The sequence below is a fragment of the Aaosphaeria arxii genome, assembly GCF_010015735.1.
Source record: "Aaosphaeria arxii CBS 175.79 unplaced genomic scaffold BU24scaffold_1, whole genome shotgun sequence".
NCBI classification, from domain to species: Eukaryota; Fungi; Ascomycota; class Dothideomycetes; order Pleosporales; genus Aaosphaeria; species Aaosphaeria arxii.
Genome location: NW_022983474.1, coordinates 3,595,353 through 3,613,711, shown reverse-complemented (window position 1 = coordinate 3,613,711; position 18,359 = coordinate 3,595,353). Strand labels below are relative to the sequence as shown.

At 50.5% G+C, this 18,359-nt stretch overlaps 6 protein-coding genes across 6 annotated transcripts; 4 read left to right on the top strand and 2 right to left on the bottom strand.

Moving 5' to 3' along the window:
* Window positions 1-661: 661 nt before the first annotated feature.
* Window positions 662-2,574, top strand: BU24DRAFT_457624 (high affinity nicotinic acid plasma membrane permease-like protein; the record flags this gene model as incomplete). The annotated part of the gene is made up of 5 exons (XM_033531553.1): window positions 662-801; window positions 857-882; window positions 947-1,232; window positions 1,340-1,931; window positions 2,005-2,574. 5 exons carry the CDS (start codon window positions 662-664, stop codon window positions 2,572-2,574), a joined length of 1,614 nt encoding a protein of 537 aa, XP_033390001.1.
* Window positions 2,575-3,586: 1,012 nt separating this feature from the next.
* BU24DRAFT_383827 (uncharacterized protein) lies at window positions 3,587-6,835 on the top strand. Its single transcript, XM_033524822.1, has 2 exons — window positions 3,587-4,857; window positions 4,905-6,835. Exons 1-2 carry the CDS (start codon window positions 3,735-3,737, stop codon window positions 6,638-6,640), a joined length of 2,859 nt encoding a protein of 952 aa, XP_033390000.1. The 5' UTR covers window positions 3,587-3,734; the 3' UTR covers window positions 6,641-6,835.
* A 42-nt stretch (window positions 6,836-6,877) lies between these two features.
* BU24DRAFT_417299 (uncharacterized protein) lies at window positions 6,878-9,663 on the bottom strand. The gene is made up of 6 exons (XM_033526686.1): window positions 8,803-9,663; window positions 8,475-8,749; window positions 8,215-8,416; window positions 8,038-8,159; window positions 7,810-7,988; window positions 6,878-7,755 (listed from the first exon to the last, which is right to left on the bottom strand). The coding sequence occupies exons 1-6, from the start codon at window positions 9,566-9,568 to the stop codon at window positions 6,981-6,983; spliced, it is 2,319 nt and encodes a 772-aa protein (XP_033389999.1). The 5' UTR covers window positions 9,569-9,663; the 3' UTR covers window positions 6,878-6,980.
* Window positions 9,664-10,077: 414 nt separating this feature from the next.
* BU24DRAFT_488038 (CAIB/BAIF family enzyme) lies at window positions 10,078-13,705 on the bottom strand. Its single transcript, XM_033533516.1, has 2 exons — window positions 13,093-13,705; window positions 10,078-13,042 (listed from the first exon to the last, which is right to left on the bottom strand). Exons 1-2 carry the CDS (start codon window positions 13,605-13,607, stop codon window positions 10,141-10,143), a joined length of 3,417 nt encoding a protein of 1,138 aa, XP_033389998.1. The 5' UTR covers window positions 13,608-13,705; the 3' UTR covers window positions 10,078-10,140.
* A 333-nt stretch (window positions 13,706-14,038) lies between these two features.
* Window positions 14,039-15,681, top strand: BU24DRAFT_438646 (MFS general substrate transporter; the record flags this gene model as incomplete). Its single annotated transcript, XM_033530264.1, has 5 exons — window positions 14,039-14,100; window positions 14,178-14,223; window positions 14,266-14,421; window positions 14,469-14,796; window positions 14,846-15,681. The coding sequence occupies 5 exons, from the start codon at window positions 14,039-14,041 to the stop codon at window positions 15,679-15,681; spliced, it is 1,428 nt and encodes a 475-aa protein (XP_033389997.1).
* A 981-nt stretch (window positions 15,682-16,662) lies between these two features.
* Window positions 16,663-17,921, top strand: BU24DRAFT_362388 (uncharacterized protein; the record flags this gene model as incomplete). Its single annotated transcript, XM_033524180.1, has 4 exons — window positions 16,663-16,901; window positions 16,959-17,052; window positions 17,120-17,258; window positions 17,365-17,921. The coding sequence occupies exons 1-4, from the start codon at window positions 16,696-16,698 to the stop codon at window positions 17,919-17,921; spliced, it is 996 nt and encodes a 331-aa protein (XP_033389996.1). The 5' UTR covers window positions 16,663-16,695.
* Window positions 17,922-18,359: the final 438 nt, after the last annotated feature.

The window sequence follows — 18,359 nt, the reverse complement described above, 5'->3', positions numbered from 1 at the left end:
GAGGTGGTGCCCCTTCCCTATCGATTGGGTCATTGCCAAGGAAGGCATGGCTGACATGCTGTACTAAAAATTATTTTATAGAAAGTATGAGCAATTGACCAAACATCTTTTAGAATTCCTGTTACCTCATATTCTCCGAGATCTCTTCTCTCTCTAATGTCTTTCTCCGATCGAGCAAGTTATCCCGGAGGTATCCTTCGCAAGCTGCTCCAAGAGCAGAATCTGTTGAGCGCGTGGGCTAGCTCTCCGCATCCATGGCTTGAAGAAGCACCGTACCTCGACTAAAACTTGAAGGTTTTAGTTTCAGCCCAGGCCAAAAGTGTCTCTTCAACTTCGTTCGTGTGATCGTCCCTGGATTCCCGCGTTTTAGTGTGCACCCCACCCGTGCGTGATATGCGGAAAAGGAACCTCTCCGTCGGTGAATAGCGAATAAGGACGTATCAAGCGTGAACTCACCCCCACAATGTGCGGCCGGCATCGGCTATAGCTGGCTATGGACGATTTTGTCCAGTCTCGTCATGGCGTCGAGCTTTAGACCTTTATCAGATCGATCGAGCTTTTTTTTACTTCTGGTATTTTGCACGTCGGTGACTCAAATCTTCAACTTGTCGTCTACTTAAGACTTGATTGTCGTCGTGCAAGCTCCATCGTTCTCTAGAACATGGCTTCAGAAGGCATTGAGACACGTCCGGAGGGACAACCCGGGTTGCGGGGTGTTGGCAAGCAAGCTCAATCTCTTACCGATGTCGAGCTTGCCCAGCAGGACATGGTCGACATTGATAGGATAGAGAAGGTTTACAGGTAGAACCACATCATGTTTCCTCTTCATTATAAACAGTGCTAATTTGTACTACAGCAAACTCGATCGAAGGATCTTACCTGGTAAATATCCCGCTCATTCTACGGTATTCTCAGCTCAGGCGCATCGGCTCACATGATATCACAGCCTTCTGGGTGCTATACTTCCTCTGCTCAGCGATTCGATCCAATGTCGGTCTGGCTCAGACGATGAACACCAACAAAGGCCACGACCTCGCCTCGGAGCTCAACTTGACTCCCAAGCAAGTCTCAACCGGTCTGGCGCTGTTCTACGTCTGCTATGTCATCTTCGACCTCCCATCGAACTTGGTCATGTCGAAGCTCAGTCCACATATCTGGATGAGTAGGATCGTGACTGGTGTGGGTATCATTGGTCTCGGTCTCACGGGCATGAAGGCAGCTTGGAGTTTCTAGTAAGTTCCTATCGCAGATTCCACTCGGCGTCGCAAATGGGTGCTCATTCAACAGAAAGAGAGAATGGAAAAGAAAGAAAGACCCAAGTCGCTAACACGATCTACAGTCTCCTTCGACTTCTCCTCGGCATCGTCATCGCCGGCATGTGGCCCGGCATGTCGTACTATCTCACCCTTTTCTACCCACCGTCCCGCACAGGGAAACGAATCGGTCGCTACTTCACGGCCGCACAGGTCTCCGCTGCTGTCGTGGGCCTCGTGTCCGCCGGATTCCAAGAGATGGACGGCATTGGCGGACTCGTAGGATTCCAATGGATGTTCCTCCTCTACGGCCTCGTTGGCACCTTGGTCGGCATCTCCCTCCTGTGGTGGCTTCCCGACCGGCCTCTGCCTCCAGGCGAGAAGCGCGAGAAGAAAGGCCTCATGAAGTGGCTACCAGCCAGCAAGCCCGCGCTCACCGGCGAAGACGCGCAGATCCACTACGAGGACCTCAAGCGGGTGTACCACCGACGGATCTGGACGATGAAGGAGCTCTTAGCCGTGGTCATGGACTGGCGTCTCTGGCCGCTCGTCGTCATGTACTTCGGCGTCGTGGGCGTGGGCATCGGAACCCAGAGCTACGGCACCGTCATCATCCGCGGCATCAACCCGAAGCTCACGGGCATCCAGCTGAGTTTGCTATTCGCCCCTATTTGGATCGTACGTCCCCCCCCCGTTCCCAACTCTCCTACCCCCTTTTTCTACCGTTCACTGACTAACTCTTGCCCACCAGATGGACCTCATCGCCATCCTGATCGTCACGCCCCTAAGCGACCGCTTCCACCACCACCGCGCGCTCTTCTTCAGCGCCGCCGTCCTCATCCAAATCACCGGCCTCCTCGTGACCACGTTCTCTGGCGCCAACAACCCGGCCTCGTGGTCCCGATACGGCGGGCTCCTCCTCGTCGGCTTCGGCCTGGGCCCGACCGTCCCCATCTGCATGACGTGGACGAACGAGATCTTCCAGCCGCGGCACGGCGAAGTCGGCGTCGCGGCCGCGAGCGCGCTCGTCTCGGGCCTCGGAAACCTGGGGTCCATCCTCACGACGTACGCGCTGTACACGGGTTGGCCGGCAGACGCGAAGGGGAAGCACAAGTACCGGAAGAGCAACCTCGTCATGATTGGCATTCTGTGCGGGAGCATCTTGGCGGCGGTGTCGATGGTGGTGCTGTTGAGGGTGTTTGGGGATGGGGATAAGAGGGCTGGGAATGGGGAGGAGGAGGACGAGTATGTGGATGGGGCGGCGAGGAGGGAGGTCAAGCAGAGGGGGTTGGGGCGGTTGTTTGGGGGGAGTAGGAGGTGATGTGAGGGTTGGAATGCACTGGAAGATGACAAAAAAGAAGAGTGGGCATGATATGTGGTAGATGTTGTGACTACCATTGATTCGAAATGCTTGTAGGAGGGAGGGCAGATACCGAGCATTATAACATCCGGAAAAGACGATGTCTTCCCGCCAAGTACGAGCAAAAAAAGCAATTCTTACAAAGTAAATGTAACTACCATTGATGTCTAAATGATGGCGATGATAAGGGAAAGACATGGAGTATCATAATATCTGAACCGGGCGATGTATGCCCGCAACGTACGAGCCAAAAAAAGCAATTCTTGTAACTAAAGTAAATAAAGATAATGTTCTACAAGGTCCCGCTCCTCCCTAATCTTGTAGAACAAGGTGTAGGCCGTCAAGTTCTTCCACGCTCATGATAATATCCCAAAGAGTAGTAGTACCGCATAATCTGGTGTAAATGGCTAACTCCTACACTCTATCTAGAGCCTAGGAGTTGGCCATTTGTCCCAGACCCAGATTATGCATGCGGTAGAACAGCATAGAAAAAAAAAGGGATCCATCCACCCATCTCTAAGATGAATTACCACCGATAGGTTCAATCAATCAAACTTGGCCGTGAAAATCCGTTCGTCGGTTCCTCTTCATCACTCTTGACATGGAGTCTTTGAAGGCTATCTCACTACTTACAAAATTTAATGGCACACACACATCAATGTCACAAAATATGTTGAGGAGATGTTAACCATATATTTTGTTCTTTACTTCGTTCAAAATTAATCTTTCGATTCCATTTTAGTTAATTAACCATTCCAGCAAAGATGCTCGATGCCATGCCATATCACAACCTCTGTATGCACAACCAACACAACTTCGCTATGTCAATGGCCAACTTTCCTAATCGAGTAGGTTTTTGAAATATCCGTTGAAAGCTTCCGGATGAGTTACCCGCCCAATCAATGACCCAGCCGATGAAATCCGTGTGTAACGTTCAGTGGGAGGAGAGAGAGTGCCTATCAACATCCAACAACAGCCATTCCACAGGCCGTGCGCAACAGCTACCCATACCCCACCAAAACACCAAAACATCAAAACATCCAAATCCAACATCTCAAACTCAACTCCTCTCCTCCGATCGGACGCGTCTTCCTCCCTCCCTAATCCTCCTCCGCCAATAAATGGCCACATTCAACCGCGAACGCGTCGAACACGCGTTAGACCAGCTCCTCGAGCGCATCGTCCCCGCCGACCCGGAAGAAGACGAAGACGCCGCCAACGAACGCTACGAAGAAGCCTACGACTACGCCCTCGCCGAACTCACCTCCGCAGGCGACCTCGGCGTCCACCAGGACATCAATCATGTCGCGGGTCTCATCGACCGGAGGATCGCGAGGGAAGGCGGCCCCGTCGACAGCGCGAGATTTCACAACTTGCTCTCCAGACTCATATCGCAGCCCGTGCTCGACCAGAAATGGGGAATGCTGTGGTTCCTGAACAGCCTTTCCGATCTACCCACGCCTGTCCCCGAACATCTGGAGAGGAGAGAAAGGGAGAGGGAGAGGGAGAGGGAGAGGCATGGAGGTGGTGCTGGTGCTGCGCAACAATCGCCTACGAGGCGCCATCGCCCATCCGAATCGAACGGCCATGGGATGGGAAGTCCTGTCTTCAGAGAGGCATTCGCGAAGCAGGGACTAGAACACATTCCGCTCAATGACGGCTCGCCAAAAGCTCCGACCCACGCGGCCCAGCAATCAGCAGCAGCGGACAGAGCAGACAGAGACAGGCGGAGAGAGAGGCCGACACACAGCTCGGGGAAGGACCAAGCAGCACAACCACCGACGTCTACTGAGAGCGAGAAGCCTGTGGCCGGGCCCTCGGAACCTTCATTACTACGGGATCTGCCGTTCACGCTGCAGGGCCTTTCTTCTACCAACCTCACTTTTCCTTCGTCGACGGCTTTGAAGCTTCCTCCCACGCTGCCCGTTCCGCTGGTCAGCCTCCTACACACGCTTGCGGAGCCCTCATTGCTATACCGTGGACTGTCCGAATTCGTGGAATCGACAGAGGGGGGTTTGGTCGGACAGAGTTTTAAATCCGCACTCGGAAAGGAGTTGAGGTCATACTTGGGCCTGGTGGCAACACTAGAGGGTCAAGTTCGGAGAGCTCTGGCACAGCTGGACGATACCCAGTCACGGCAGGGTATTGGAAAGGCTGGTGTCACACTCAAGAGATGTGTCATCTGGACGAGAGAAGCGACCATGGGTCTCCGACTGATGAGTCTCATGGTCGAGGAGTCAAAAGGTAGGTCACAGAGATCTTGTAATGAGTGCTCGACTGACACCGTGCAGGAAAGAAAGGAGGCGAACTAATCTCGCTGATTCACTCATTTTCTTCATCACACGGTGACCCCTACGTGGGTGCCTTTGCTGAGCGGTTGCTCTCGCATGTTACAAGGCCATTCTACGACATGCTTCGACAGTGGATCTACGACGGCGAGCTTGCAGATCCGTTCGGAGAGTTCTTCGTCTCTGAGCAGAGCGAGCAAGACATATTAGAAGCGAACGGAAACGAGGGCAAAGGCGGTGCTACGAGTGTGTGGGAAGACAAGTACAAACTGAACGAACGCATGATACCGTCAATCATCACCGAAGAGTTTGCTAAGAAGGTCTTCCTGATTGGAAAGACGCTCAACTTCATACGGTACGGATGCGGTGATGCAGCTTGGGTGGACACCTACTCGAAAGAAGCATCCAAGGAACTGAGGTATGGCGACACGGCGAACCTCGAACAGTCCATCGTCGATGCGTACAAGACGACCATGGCGCGTCTCATCGATCTCATGGCGAACAAGTTCCACCTATTCGAACATCTCCAGGCCCTCAAGAAATACCTTTTGCTCGGCGCAGGAGATTTCATTGCCGTCCTGATGGAGTCTCTGGCTTCCAGTCTGGGACGCCCCGCGAACACACAATACCGCCACACCCTCACAGCTCAGCTCGAGCACGCCGTGCGGAATTCAAACGCACAGTTCGACTCCCAGGATGTACTCCGTAGACTGGATGCCCGCATGTTGGAGTTGACGCACGGCGAGATCGGATGGGATGTCTTCACTCTGGAGTACAAGATCGACGCGCCCGTGGACGTCATCGTCACCCCCTTCGGCTCCAAGCAATACCTCAAAGTCTTCAACTTCCTCTGGCGCGTCAAGCGCGTCGAATTCGCCCTCGGCTCCACCTGGCGCCGCTGCATGACGGGCGCGCGAGGGGTCCTCAGCACCGTGACCGACAAAGTCGGCCAGGACTGGAAGAAGTCGCGCTGCGCAGTGGCCGAGATGATCCACTTCGTCAGCCAACTCCAATACTACATCCTCTTCGAAGTGATCGAGTCCTCATGGGCGGAGCTCCAAGCCGCGCTCACGAAACCCTCCTCCACCCTCGACGACCTCATCCAAGCGCACGCCAAATACCTCACCTCCATCACCCGCAAGGGGCTCCTCGGCTCCCAGAGCACCGACTTCACCGGTCAGCTCCACGAGCTCCTGAAAACCATGCTCGCGTACACCGACGCCGTGGACGGCCTGTACTCGTTCTCTGTCGCCGAGTTCACGCGCCGCCAGGAGCACGCCGCGAAGATCGAGACGCGCACGGCGGCCGGGAAATGGGGTCTCTCGGAGCGCGACCCGGCCGCCGCCTCATCCTCTCCCCTACCACCTCCGCTCCTCACCATCAACACCAAATCCTCCAAAAGTGCCACCGCGGGAGCAGGCATGTCAGAAGACGACATCCTCTCGCACCTCCGCATCCGCATGGACTCGCTCGTCGCCGACTTCCGCGCCAGGATCAACGTCTTGCTCGGCGACCTCATACACCAGCCCGACCACGACATGCGCTGGCTCGCCATGGTCATGAACTTCAACGACGTGTACCAGCCCGTCAGTCGGCGCAGGCGCAAGGGTGACAAGGGGTCGACGACGGCGGCGGGTGGGGGGAGCGTGAAGAGAGGTGAGAAGGAGAGGGAGAGGGAGACGCCGCAGCAGCAGCAGCAGCAGCAGCAGGCGTCGAGTAGTGGGAAGGACAAGGCGTGATGGTCTTTCCTACTCATGTTGTAGTGTTTACATCGAGGATACGTGTGTGGTGTGGTATGGCAGGCCGCAGTTGGAAAGAATAAATATTATGATACCCCCCCCTTTTCCCATTCCCGCCTCTTTCGAACCCTTTGAAACTAGAGTTATATACGTTTTAGTAGATATGATTAGGGTAAGAAGAATTTAAAAATCGAGACAATTTAAGCGTCGATCTTTCAAAGTGCATGTGCACGTCACCGGTGCTTCACTACCTTTTGTTTCTCTCCATGAGTTGCTTGGTATCACGATTCATTTTTCTATCATATGCTTCTACTATTGTAGGGGGTAGAGGGTCATGTAACTATGCCCGCATATAACTCCACGCGGGGTCCCCGCCATTCTCCAAATTCATCAAATCGGACAGACTCCACGGAAAAGCGTCTGGATGGAACCCGGCACCGGTGTCAATGACTCCAAAATTGAGGTTAGCAAAACCGGGGTCGCCCTGGAAATTGTCTTCGTTCGGTTCGCCTCCTCCTGGGACAGCAGGGTGGTGGAAGGTTTGGCGAATGACTCCGGCGGCCTGATCCTGATGGTCCGACTGAAGAAACGTCCCTGTTCCGTTTCCATCATCGCTCGGATGATGAGCCTGATGATCAACCCTTCCTTCTCCATTTTGCCGCTCGACCGATGGGCTAACATTAGATGCGAGAGTTACACTTGTCAGTGGGGTTCGTTCCTCCAGATCTCTAGGCCGGCCGATGGAAGAACCGTTCGGTTTCCACATGGCTAGACGTCGCCGAATGGTGTCGAGACTTCGGCTTATGCCTGGAGTGTGTCTGGTCTCGTGACGGAGGACTCGCATGGCGGCACTGAGGCGCTGGGCAGCTTCGTTGGCAACATCTAAGCTCGCAGCCTTCATTACGTACGCCTCGACCGTCGCAGCAGTGAAGATGCAATAGCTGATCTGATACGTCATCAGCCGGTATAGGAACGTTTTCCCGTATATAGAGAACATGTCGTGAATGCTTCTCGCGTGAAAGATGCATATCTCCATTGCAGAAGATGCATCAAGAAGACCGGGGGACGAAAGCGCCGGGCGATAGAGGAGAATTCGGACGGCGTGGTAGAGAACGCTGTTCACTTGTTACAAACAACATATTCGTTTGTCTTCTGGAAAGGAGTCGTACTTCAGTGACACAATATGTGGTGGTGGGCTTTGTGTGAGGCTCGCGGTATCCTCTATCCGCAATTGTGGCGAGAGATTGGCATACCAATTGGTGAATTTTGCATCTAGTGTCTTGATATCCGAGGTATAGCTGGCCACACTGGATGTGTTGGAGAAAAGCAGCATCATCTCGGTTGTGATCTAGTACTTTTGAGCCTCCACGTAAGAAATGTGCAAGGAATTCACAAACCTCGTGAAGTTGGCTATGCGCGCAGAACGTCGAGGTGTTGTAGGAGAGTTCTGGTACATAAGGATCTTCTAACTCGGGAGTGTGCGATGGTTTCCACTCCTGTAAGTCGTCGCAGTGATCCACTGATAGTTTACGGTAAGTATAGTGAATTGAGAGTCGTGTTTAGGGGAAACGGACGTATGTTCTCGGGCGGGTGCGGTTTTCTCGTTAGCGAAGGAGAACGACCAAGAGCGAGGCTGATGGTCTTGTCCCATATGAACGCTGAATTGTATAGCCGCTTGCGAGTCTCAAGTTCGATGGGCGTGAGATGTTCAAGTTCAACAAGTTTGGAATCGTCCATATGTAAATGAAGGCCAATATCTTCTAACATTCGCAGCGCCTAGATAAACCAATGAGCATTCGTAAAAATTCGAGAAGCCTTGTTATATTCAGCTCACCATTCCGGTATACAGCCAGCCTTCAGAGCTTAGCCCCATGGCGCATTGTCGGCCTCCTAAGATAAGTAGGCCTTGTATCGTGGGGATGCGCGGCTTTGTAGCTGTCATTTCAACAATTAGGATTTCTCTAGCTCGTGCCAAAAATCGCTCTCCTTTGCCTATCTCTTTGAACTTCTGGTCCTGTTCAGAGAGATGTCTGGCCGAGAGTGAGAAGATGGTTAGAAGTAGAAAATCCGAATAACCGGGACCTCCAAAGGCCATATCAATCAAAAAATCTGTACAATATGTCAGGATGTGATACGTGTTTTACCAGGGTCAAGTAGCTTACTTGGGCGGTAGACACAATTGTGTAGTGGCTGAAGCCATGTCCAGTAAATGTCCAACAATGCTATACACGTATCTCCATCCAGGCCAAGGTCCTTGAGTTGCGGACTACTCTCGACCAGCGAAGGATAGACACTGTCGAGGAGACGATATTGAGATTGCAACGCCTCAATGTGACTTGCCCGTCTTGCTTGTGATAGAGCTGGTGGTGTTTGAGGACGCACGAAGCGCTGCTGCAGGCTATTGACCGCACTCTCCTCTAGTGGACCGACATGGAAACGACTTGTTGGACCGTTGTAGGTCACAGTGCCATCATCGCCAACTCCCACCTGAGACCAGAGGGAAGCGCCCGAAGCCTGGGCTGCTCTGCTGGCTGGAGAGAGAACGTCATTCGTTGGCGAAAGCCCAGAACCATCAGAAGTAGATGCCAAATTGCCTGATGCTGGAGCAGATCTTTCTTGAAGGGCCCTCTCAAGTTCTTGTATACGTGTGTTTGCTTGCTGTAATTGAGCATTTGCTGGAGGATTTGGCCACGTGCATTCTATTCCCGACCGACGGCATGCGCTGCATGAGGGCTGTTCCCCACTACATTTGGTTTTTCGAGACTTGCAATTGCTGCATGCAAAATTGTAGCGTCGCGCATCTGCTCGACGTCGTGATCTCGAGGGCTGAGGTGATTCTGTGGAGGTGGCAACCGCCTGGTAGCCTTCTTCGGAACCCATGGAAACCGTATTTTCGATGCCGTCGTTCTCCATTTGCATATTGTCCATGGCGGGTATAATTTGCTTACATTTTAATCCTGAGAGTCGGTATTTCTGTAATCCAAAATTGCTATGGAGGGGAGTAGATTGGTAGTCAAGTGAAGTAGATGGGGAACAAAACGTGTGGTGTAAATAGCGCGAAAACCAACTCACGTGTGACGTCGTTCTGGTTAGGACAACTGAACTCACCTCATGACACTTTAAGAATCTATCGAGTAAGAATATATGACTATAGTATAATGAGTTCTTCATACGAAAACTAACTACTCGTCCCCGCAATTCCTACTGCTGGGCTGCAACAAATCATATGTCAGGTAAATACATAGTGACCAATACGTAGCATCGGGGTGGCATAGGAACGGTCCAACAAAGTTATAGATGATCTTGTCCTAGTCAATAAAAACAGGGACATAATGGGGTTGAAAAGGTGGAATCAAAGTTTTCTGATCTAATTGAAACAATATGCAGATAATAGTTTACAAACAGATATGTAGCATTCACACCTGACTTTGATAGTCCATAATTGTCTAATCTCCTTCTATCCCAAATATGAATCTACGGTCTGCTCTACGGGAATTGAATCACGATAGCCATGCAGCGACATCACTGCCTAGTGGTTTTGGCATGACCTCCCAACCAACCGGACAACCCTCAATGCTTGCACTGTGCCGAACAGCTTGCAACAAACCAAAGGCACTTTCGCGCGATTCCAGATATTCTTCAACGTCTTCTGTCTTCTCATAATCCTGGCAGTCGAATCCTGACCTTCCGGGATACTGCCCTAAGCTGCGTAGGTATTTCATGCACCCAGCTAGAGAAACATCAACCTGCCAGGATCCTCCTTCCATGGCCCGGTGACACAATGCTCCGATGATCCCAGCGGCAAGCAAATAGCCACCTGCATGATCCAGAGCCTGACATGGCGTAGGTCTTGCTGGTTCCCCAGTGCCATGATGCTCAGCTTCTGACACATTCATGCCACTACAGGTTTGGACCAGTGAATCAAATCCCCGTCGACCACGCCACGGCCCGTTAGGGCCAAATGCGGACATGTTGGCATATATGATTCCCGGGTTCAACTTGATTACATCTTGCGGGGACAACCCACGTGCTGCTAATGATTCTGGACGGAACCCCTGTATGAAGACATCCGCCGTTTTTATCAAAGCTTTGAGTTGCTCAAGCTCATCCGGCTTATTGATGTCCAATTGAATCGTTCGTTTTCCACGGCCAAAGTCCCGGTCCATTGTTGGCAAGTCTGGAAGATTTGGCGATGTGACCCAAAGAACATCAGCACCGTGCGCTGCCAACGTCTTTCCGGCGAGTGGAGCAGCGATCACTCGACTCATCTCCACTACACGGAGACCGCGAAGACATTTGTCATTGTTCCCACCTAATCTAGGAGGTATTCCTTTGGGTGCAGCTCCGATCGCCTTGATCATTATCGGTAGGTTGCCTATCGCACGAGCTTGTGGCAATTTATCCCACTGCTGATAGCTTCGGAGGGCATAAATAGCGACGCGCTGCTCGATTACACCTACAGATTCAAGATCGATACTTGCCCATTCTGCTGTGCGTGCTGATACATCTTTTCGAGATGCCTTATGTGACAGACCTAGTAGATCTAGTGAACCGTCTTTGTGATTTGGGAATGAATCGTGGATGCGGACATAGCCGTCAGATGTCCTGTGCAAACCCCCGATGTCCCCCCAAGGATTTGGAGCTGGTTGCCCAGCTAGCTTGTAGAGTCGTTCTGATTTGAATTCTATTGCAGAGTGTTTCCGATCAACAGTCACTCCAGGGACGGCGGTACCATTGCGTAGTGCGTGAAACTGGGCAGCTGCGAGCGCTGAAATAGCTATAGAGCTTTGGGATAGATGGCCTATTTTGTATGATGATGGCAGTGCAGGTGGGCCGTTTCCATCATCTCCAGGGAGCGATACTGATTGGATGGCTGTACTTGGTAGTTCCATACCAGCCCACACCTCACTAACTATATCGATTGCTCGATGTTGCGTCCTATCGAGATATTGTGCGGATGAGCCCAATGGCATGTTGCCTGATTGAATCTTGTCAGGTGCGGAAGTAATCGATCTGTTACCGTTTGGTAGTGGCGCACGATCGATACCATTTTTAATATCTTCGTTGGGTGTGCCGTTGATCTGAGTGCCTAGGCCGGTGTTGCTATTCGCTGGAATCTGTATACCAAGCAGTGGTGCATGCTGCTGTGTACCAAGTGTGTCCCGTTCCCCAACACTTCCTTGAGCCCAGGGACGCTTAATGGTACATTTCCATGCCATAGCTGGATCAAAGTACATGTTGGTGATGATTTGATCCTCAGAGACTCGATACAGCTGTTTGATCGTATCGTTTGTGAGAACATTCGCAACTTTGACTCGTTGGTAGGCCTCTTGATTGTCGAACATGACATCCAGCGTAAGCTCAAAAGGACCAGAGTTCTTTGATCGAATGATCTTCGCAAACTGGCTCAGCTCTCCGGAGCCTGTTGGGATTTCTTTGATCGAAAGAGGAACAAGGCTTCCATTTTGAAGTGCGTGCAGCTTCTCACCTGCTAAAGGCTTATGTGCTTGGGGAGTCGTTGTGGAACTGACATGGTGGTAAGTGACGGGAAACAAGGATTTTTCTTCGCCATCTTCCAAATCTACTAGATGATAAAGGCTGAATTTGAATACTGCACCAGCTTCTTGCTCATGTGGCGAAAGAGGGCTAGCAAAGTTTCCGGTAGTTGCCATCTGTCCAGGATATGCAAAGTGCAGAATCGATGCACGCGCATTGTTGGCAATGGTATGTGATAGTTCTTGCGATGGTGCGATCACCTCGCCCAGTACAGCTATCTCATGTGGGGTTGCTTGTACCGGCTCCAACAGACCCATCACTCCATTCTTACCATACACATGATATATCAAACGGCATTGTTCAGACTGGTCCAGTTCAGGAAAGAGGCCTTTTGTGTATTCTCGCACGCGTTCGAGAAAATCGTCGATCTGAGCGATTAGGATTGGATCACGTATACCACCAATGAAGATAGTCCTGAATCCCAAGTGTTCTACGCCTTCCAGCTTTATCTGATAGGGAGTCTTGACGAACTGGGCTCCAGAAACGCGGCAGGTCTTTTCCGTGATTTGCTCGTATTGTGCCTTATCGAGATTGAGTATTCCGCCAGGACCTGGCAGTCGATCGGGTCGAGTTTTTTCATACAGTGTATGCGATGCAACCGAGAGTGGGGTGCATCGTTCTCCTGGAGCCAGTGGCGTCAAATCAAAGGAGTCATATCTGACCGTGGCAATCATTGATCGTCCTTTCGGCACCGCGCAGATGCCGCCACATTCCATAATTTTGCCCATGTGCCATGCCACACCGTCTTGTACGCCACGGGAGATACAGAAGCCCGCAAAAGGCGCGGGATCGTAGGATCGCCCTCCTAGAATAATATCAGGTTCTCCTTTCAGTGCTTCGATGTATCTTCGATGGTCAGCGGTACTTCTTCTTAAGAGGTCTGGAAAACAGCTTACGGTTCAGCGCCCATCTGGGCAACGACATCGACGGCGGCATCGACATCCTCTGTACGAAGGGGATCAACGGGACCACAGGGGCTGACAGCTCCATCTTTTATGCGACTCTTGATCAGATCCCGACTGATTCCAGCATCGATTGTTGCAATCTTGAAGTGATAACCCTTTTCTTTAGCGATTGTCGAAACGATTTCCAACATCTCAGCAACATGCTTAGTGCTGCCATCGCCACCCACTGATGATATCAAGACCTTTACCTTGGCATGAAAGCAAGCAGCGAGAATGGGCTCAAGATCTCGAACATATGAGCCCCGGCCACACGTCATCTTATTCATACCAAGTTTGTACGGTCCTCCATCTGTAGACCCACTGTCCACGATGATTGCTGCTGGATGATAATGCTGTATTCCATACCAAAAATGGTCGACATTGTAACCATAGCCAAGCATAGCATTAGGAGTCAGGATTCTGAACTCGGAGCTAGACTGCGTTGCGTTGAGTGTTATGGAACCCATGGCGATAGGTGATAGATCCACAAGGGCATCGGCGGCGTAAATGATGGTGAGAGGGAATGATTAGAATTTGTGCCGTTCGACCGGGTCATTTATGCATGTGAGCATTGGTTGAATGAAGTAAGGGGATTTGGTGGGGAGACGGGGTAAGGCAATGTTCGTTGGAGATTCCGAGAGATTTCGGCATCATTCCGGCACCTTCCTGACTAGATACCGAGCATCAACCCTCGATCTCCTAGCACACTGGGACTAGGAATCGGATTCTATACCGTTCCCCGCACACATGCCGAGTGCCATCTATCCCCACAACATCTGGGGTCTCCACTGATCAATGCTTTCTGGAGTTCTTTATATAAGTCAAATTGCCTGCTTCACCATGTTCATCCAGGCCTGACAGTCATCCTCTCACCCTCTTCCTTAGTTCTTAAGTCAATATGCCAGAGGTTCACATGCCCGAAAAACCCGAAGTCATGCACAATGAAACTTCTCAAAACAAGTCTCCAATTGATGGAGATCAACTTTCAATCGAAAAGGGGCATGGAGCGACCAATGAAACGACGTGGACTCCTGAAGAAGAAAAGCTAGCTCTCAAGAAGCTCGATTGGAACCTTATTCCGCTGTATGTTTTTCCAAATTTTCCATATCTGCTGTCTGACCAAAGTCAAGTCTTGGTGTCCTGTATCTTGTCTCCTACATTGACCGTGGTAATGTCGGGAATGCATATACAGCGGGAATGGGTAAGGCATGGGGGATCACGTCTGATCAGTATTCATGGATCGTCACTATCCTCTACATTGGATATATTGTGTTCCACTGGGTAAGGAGGTCGTTTTTCGAGGGATCTTACAATTCTGACTTAAACAGTTGATCCTCGTTTGGACCTTCGTTCCACTGCCTCTTTGGACTGCCCTGATGGCACTAGGTTGGGGCTCCATGAGTATGATACAGGCTGCTACAACAAGCTTTGAGGGTATTATGGCCTTGCGATTCCTCATTGGCGCATTTGAAGCTGGCTATGTGCCTGCCGTTGCCCTTTATCTGACCTTTTTCTATCATCGACAAGAGATGGGTCTCCGATACGGATTGTTCATTTCATTCTCGCCTCTCGCCAGTTGCTTTGCTTCTGCACTTGCGTATGGTTTGACACATGCGAAGACTTCCATAGAAAATTGGCAGTTACTTTTCCTCGTTGGTAAGCATCATTCTGGAACCCACCGTTTATTTCGCTGATTCGGTTATAGAGGGTGCTCCCACCATCTTCCTTGCTGTCGTCGCCTACTTCTATTTGCCAGCTGCGCCGTCCATGTGCAGATTTCTCACTGCACGCGAGAACGAAATTATCAGCCAACGAGCTATTAAAGGCAGAGGAGAGAAGCGCGACGGCAAACTTCACTTCAAGCAAGTATTTGCGGCTTTCTACGACTACAAGAACTACCTACAGGCCATGATCATATTCTGTCTTAATACTGCCTTCGGCTCACTACCTGCCTACCTTCCTACGATCCTTACGTCCATGGGTTACACTTCCATAAATGCCCAAGGTCTCTCGGCTTGTCCATACCTTACCGCATACGTCATTTGCGTATCTGCCAGCTTCCTATCAGATAAGCTCAGAATGCGCGGTCCATTGATCGTCTTCTTCTGCTCTGCTGGCGCTGTTGGCTACATCCTCCTCGCCACAATCCATACTACAGGGGTTCGATACTTCGCAACCTTCTTGGTCTGCGCTGGAGTTTTCCCTGCTGTCGCCCTGACTTTCACCTGGGTGACTGACAATCAAGGATCAGCATCCAAGAGAGGTGCCGGCCTAGCCATCTTCGGCATGTTTGGACAGTGCGGGCCCATTCTAGGAGCACGCTTATTCCCCAAAAAGGACGGGCCGTGGTATTCGAAGGGCATGTGGGTTTGCGCCGGAATTCTCTTCGCTGCCGCAGGAGTTGCTTGTATCTTGAGCCTCTGCTTAAGAATGCAGAACAAGCGCCGCGATCGCAAACATGGAAAGAGCGATCTGGATTACGTACCAGCAGAGGTTCATGATCTTGGTGATGCACACCCAATGTACCGCTACGTGCTTTGAGAAGTTTCGAGTCGGCGAAGAAAAGGAACCATGCTGGATCGTCAAACAGTAGTTAGGAGAGAGAAGAGAGATCCTGTAGTAATTCTGAGCATCCATGTATTTCAGTTTTCGAGTTCTTTGACCCTAAATATGCGTTGTGGCATATAAGGAGAGGAAAAAGAATTGTATGCAGACAACATGTGCGAAGAAAAGCGCAATAGGCGGAGAATAAAGGATCAAATAAGGAGCCATGACAAACTTCAAGGAGTCATACACCAACCACCCAAGGTGAACTGACGGGCCTCTTGGCTTTCTATCCCGTCTGTTCACAAACAGTAGACCATGGCAATGACATCACTACTATAGAGTTTTTCTGCGCATCAAGATGGTGTTTCTAGAGCCTAAGATTTTCCTATGGATAAAACTGTTGCCCCGAGATGTAATATGTAATATCCCATTTGCTTGTGAAATTCACAATCAGACCGTTCAAAGAGTGCCACATCGCATACCTGTGAAATGCTTGATACCCAATGACTGAAACCAGATGATGAACATGGACAATAGGAATTGCGTTACGAGAATGTTTACCTCAATGAAATCCTTGAAGTAGATAGGCCCCTTACCAAACTCCGTGAAGTTTACTGTTTCCCAATGTTATTATACTTGTGGCACCGAATCGCCTAGGAATATCTATTGCCGCCAGGAGTGGACAGGTTATCCGTATAACCCCAGATGGAAGCCAAATCCCATTCTATATGGTCTAGGTTGCATAAAGTGGGGGAAGCCCAAACGGTTCTGACTGTCGGTCAGTCTTACGAAAGTCGGGCAGTGGTTCGGCATCTTTCCGGAACCAGTGCCTTTCTCTTTTTTGTGGTCCGGATTCCAGGCCGCGGAATAATAGAATGTTGTTCGACTAACGGACGATACCAGAGTTGACATCGACCATACAAATAAGGACATATGAGAGACGGATAAATCGAGCAATCAGACTTATGACCACCGCTCTAACTACGCCTTATCGTCACGTTATCCAGGATGCAGGTCCATCATCAATTGTCTGCCCGAACATGCCGTCTAGAGACATCTTTCGAAGACTTGCCATTGCATCCCGATCACCCTGTCGTCTCAGCATGGGGTATTTGGGGCGACGAAGACGAACTGGGCACGCTAAACTTGCTAGACGATGCGACAACTAAAGCGGCCGCTCAAGGGATTAAAGAGGGACTGACAATACCACTGAAGTATGGCTTCGTTCTTTTGGTAATCTGTGGTTGGTGATTTTCCGCTGAATGTCTTAGTTTACCCCTAGATTCATTCCCCCAGCCTATGAATCCTGTTAGAAAGTCATGTACCCACCATATCATTGCTAAAGGGCATGCCAATGACGATGAAGTAAGGTCACTCCTTCAAACTACTAGAAACATGCATATTGTTTGGAACTCTGCTGAATGCAACATAGCTTCACATAAATACACAAGGATCGAGCCACTGGGATGGGCTACGACACTACCCATACCAGCAAACTCTACAGTATTACAATGGTGTGACTCAAGAGGATATATCTGGTGAAAGAGCAAATGAGCGAATCGGTGTGCACAGTATGTTAGCACAATATCTTTCGCACAATGAGTTCAATAGAAACTTCGAGAGATATTCAATGAAAATTCCCTACCATGCATTTATCCGAAAGCTGACTTGACCAAGACCAGGCCTCGAAGACCATTACAGGACGAGCAGTGCTCCTCGACTGGGCAGCATGGGCAGCCTCCCAAAATATATCGTATGATCCCTTTTCAATTCATGCTATACCTCTTGCACAATTGCAAGCAGTTGCAACGTCTCAAAAGGTGGAGTTCAAAGCCAGCGATATCCTTCTCATCCGTACTGGCTGGCTTGCGGCATTCAAAGCCTTATCGCCGGAACAGCAGAGAGAACTTCCTCGTCGACAAGTGAGATCTAGCATGGGAGTAGAGGCGAGTGAGGAATCCCTGAAATGGCACTGGAATAATGCCTTTGCAGCAGTTGCGAGTGATACCGTTGCTTATGAAAGCTGGCCCAGTTCGAAGCCTAATCGCTTCGGTGTTAGCATGCATGAGGTCTTTTTGAGTGGATGGGGTATGCCGATTGGCGAAAGCTTTGATCTCGAGGTGCTGAGCAAGAAATGCAGAGAGCTAGGGAAGTGGAGCTTTTTCTTTGCCAGTGTACCATTGTATATCAAGGGCGGCGTAGCCAGTCCTCCGAATGCTGTGGCAATTCTGTAATGAATGTAGAATAGAACTAGATGAAATCGAAAACCTTGGGATTCTATCAACTCTCTCTCCTCTCTCTCTCCTCTCTCTCTCCTCTCTCTCTCCTCTCCTCTCTCTCCTCTCTCTCACAACACTCTTACAACACTCTTACAACACTCTTATAACACTCTTACAACACTCTTATAACACTCTTATAACACTCTTATAACACTCTTATAACATGCTCTCTCTCCCCTCTCTTACAACACTCTTACAACACTCTTATAATACTCTCTCCCCTCTCTTATAACACGCTCTCTCTCCCCTCTCTTATAACACTCTCCCCTCTCTCACAACACTCTCATAACACTCTTATAACACGCTCTCTCTCCCCTCTCTTACAACACTCTCACAACACTCTCACAACACGCTCTCTCTCCCCTCTCTTACAACACTCTCACAACACTCTCA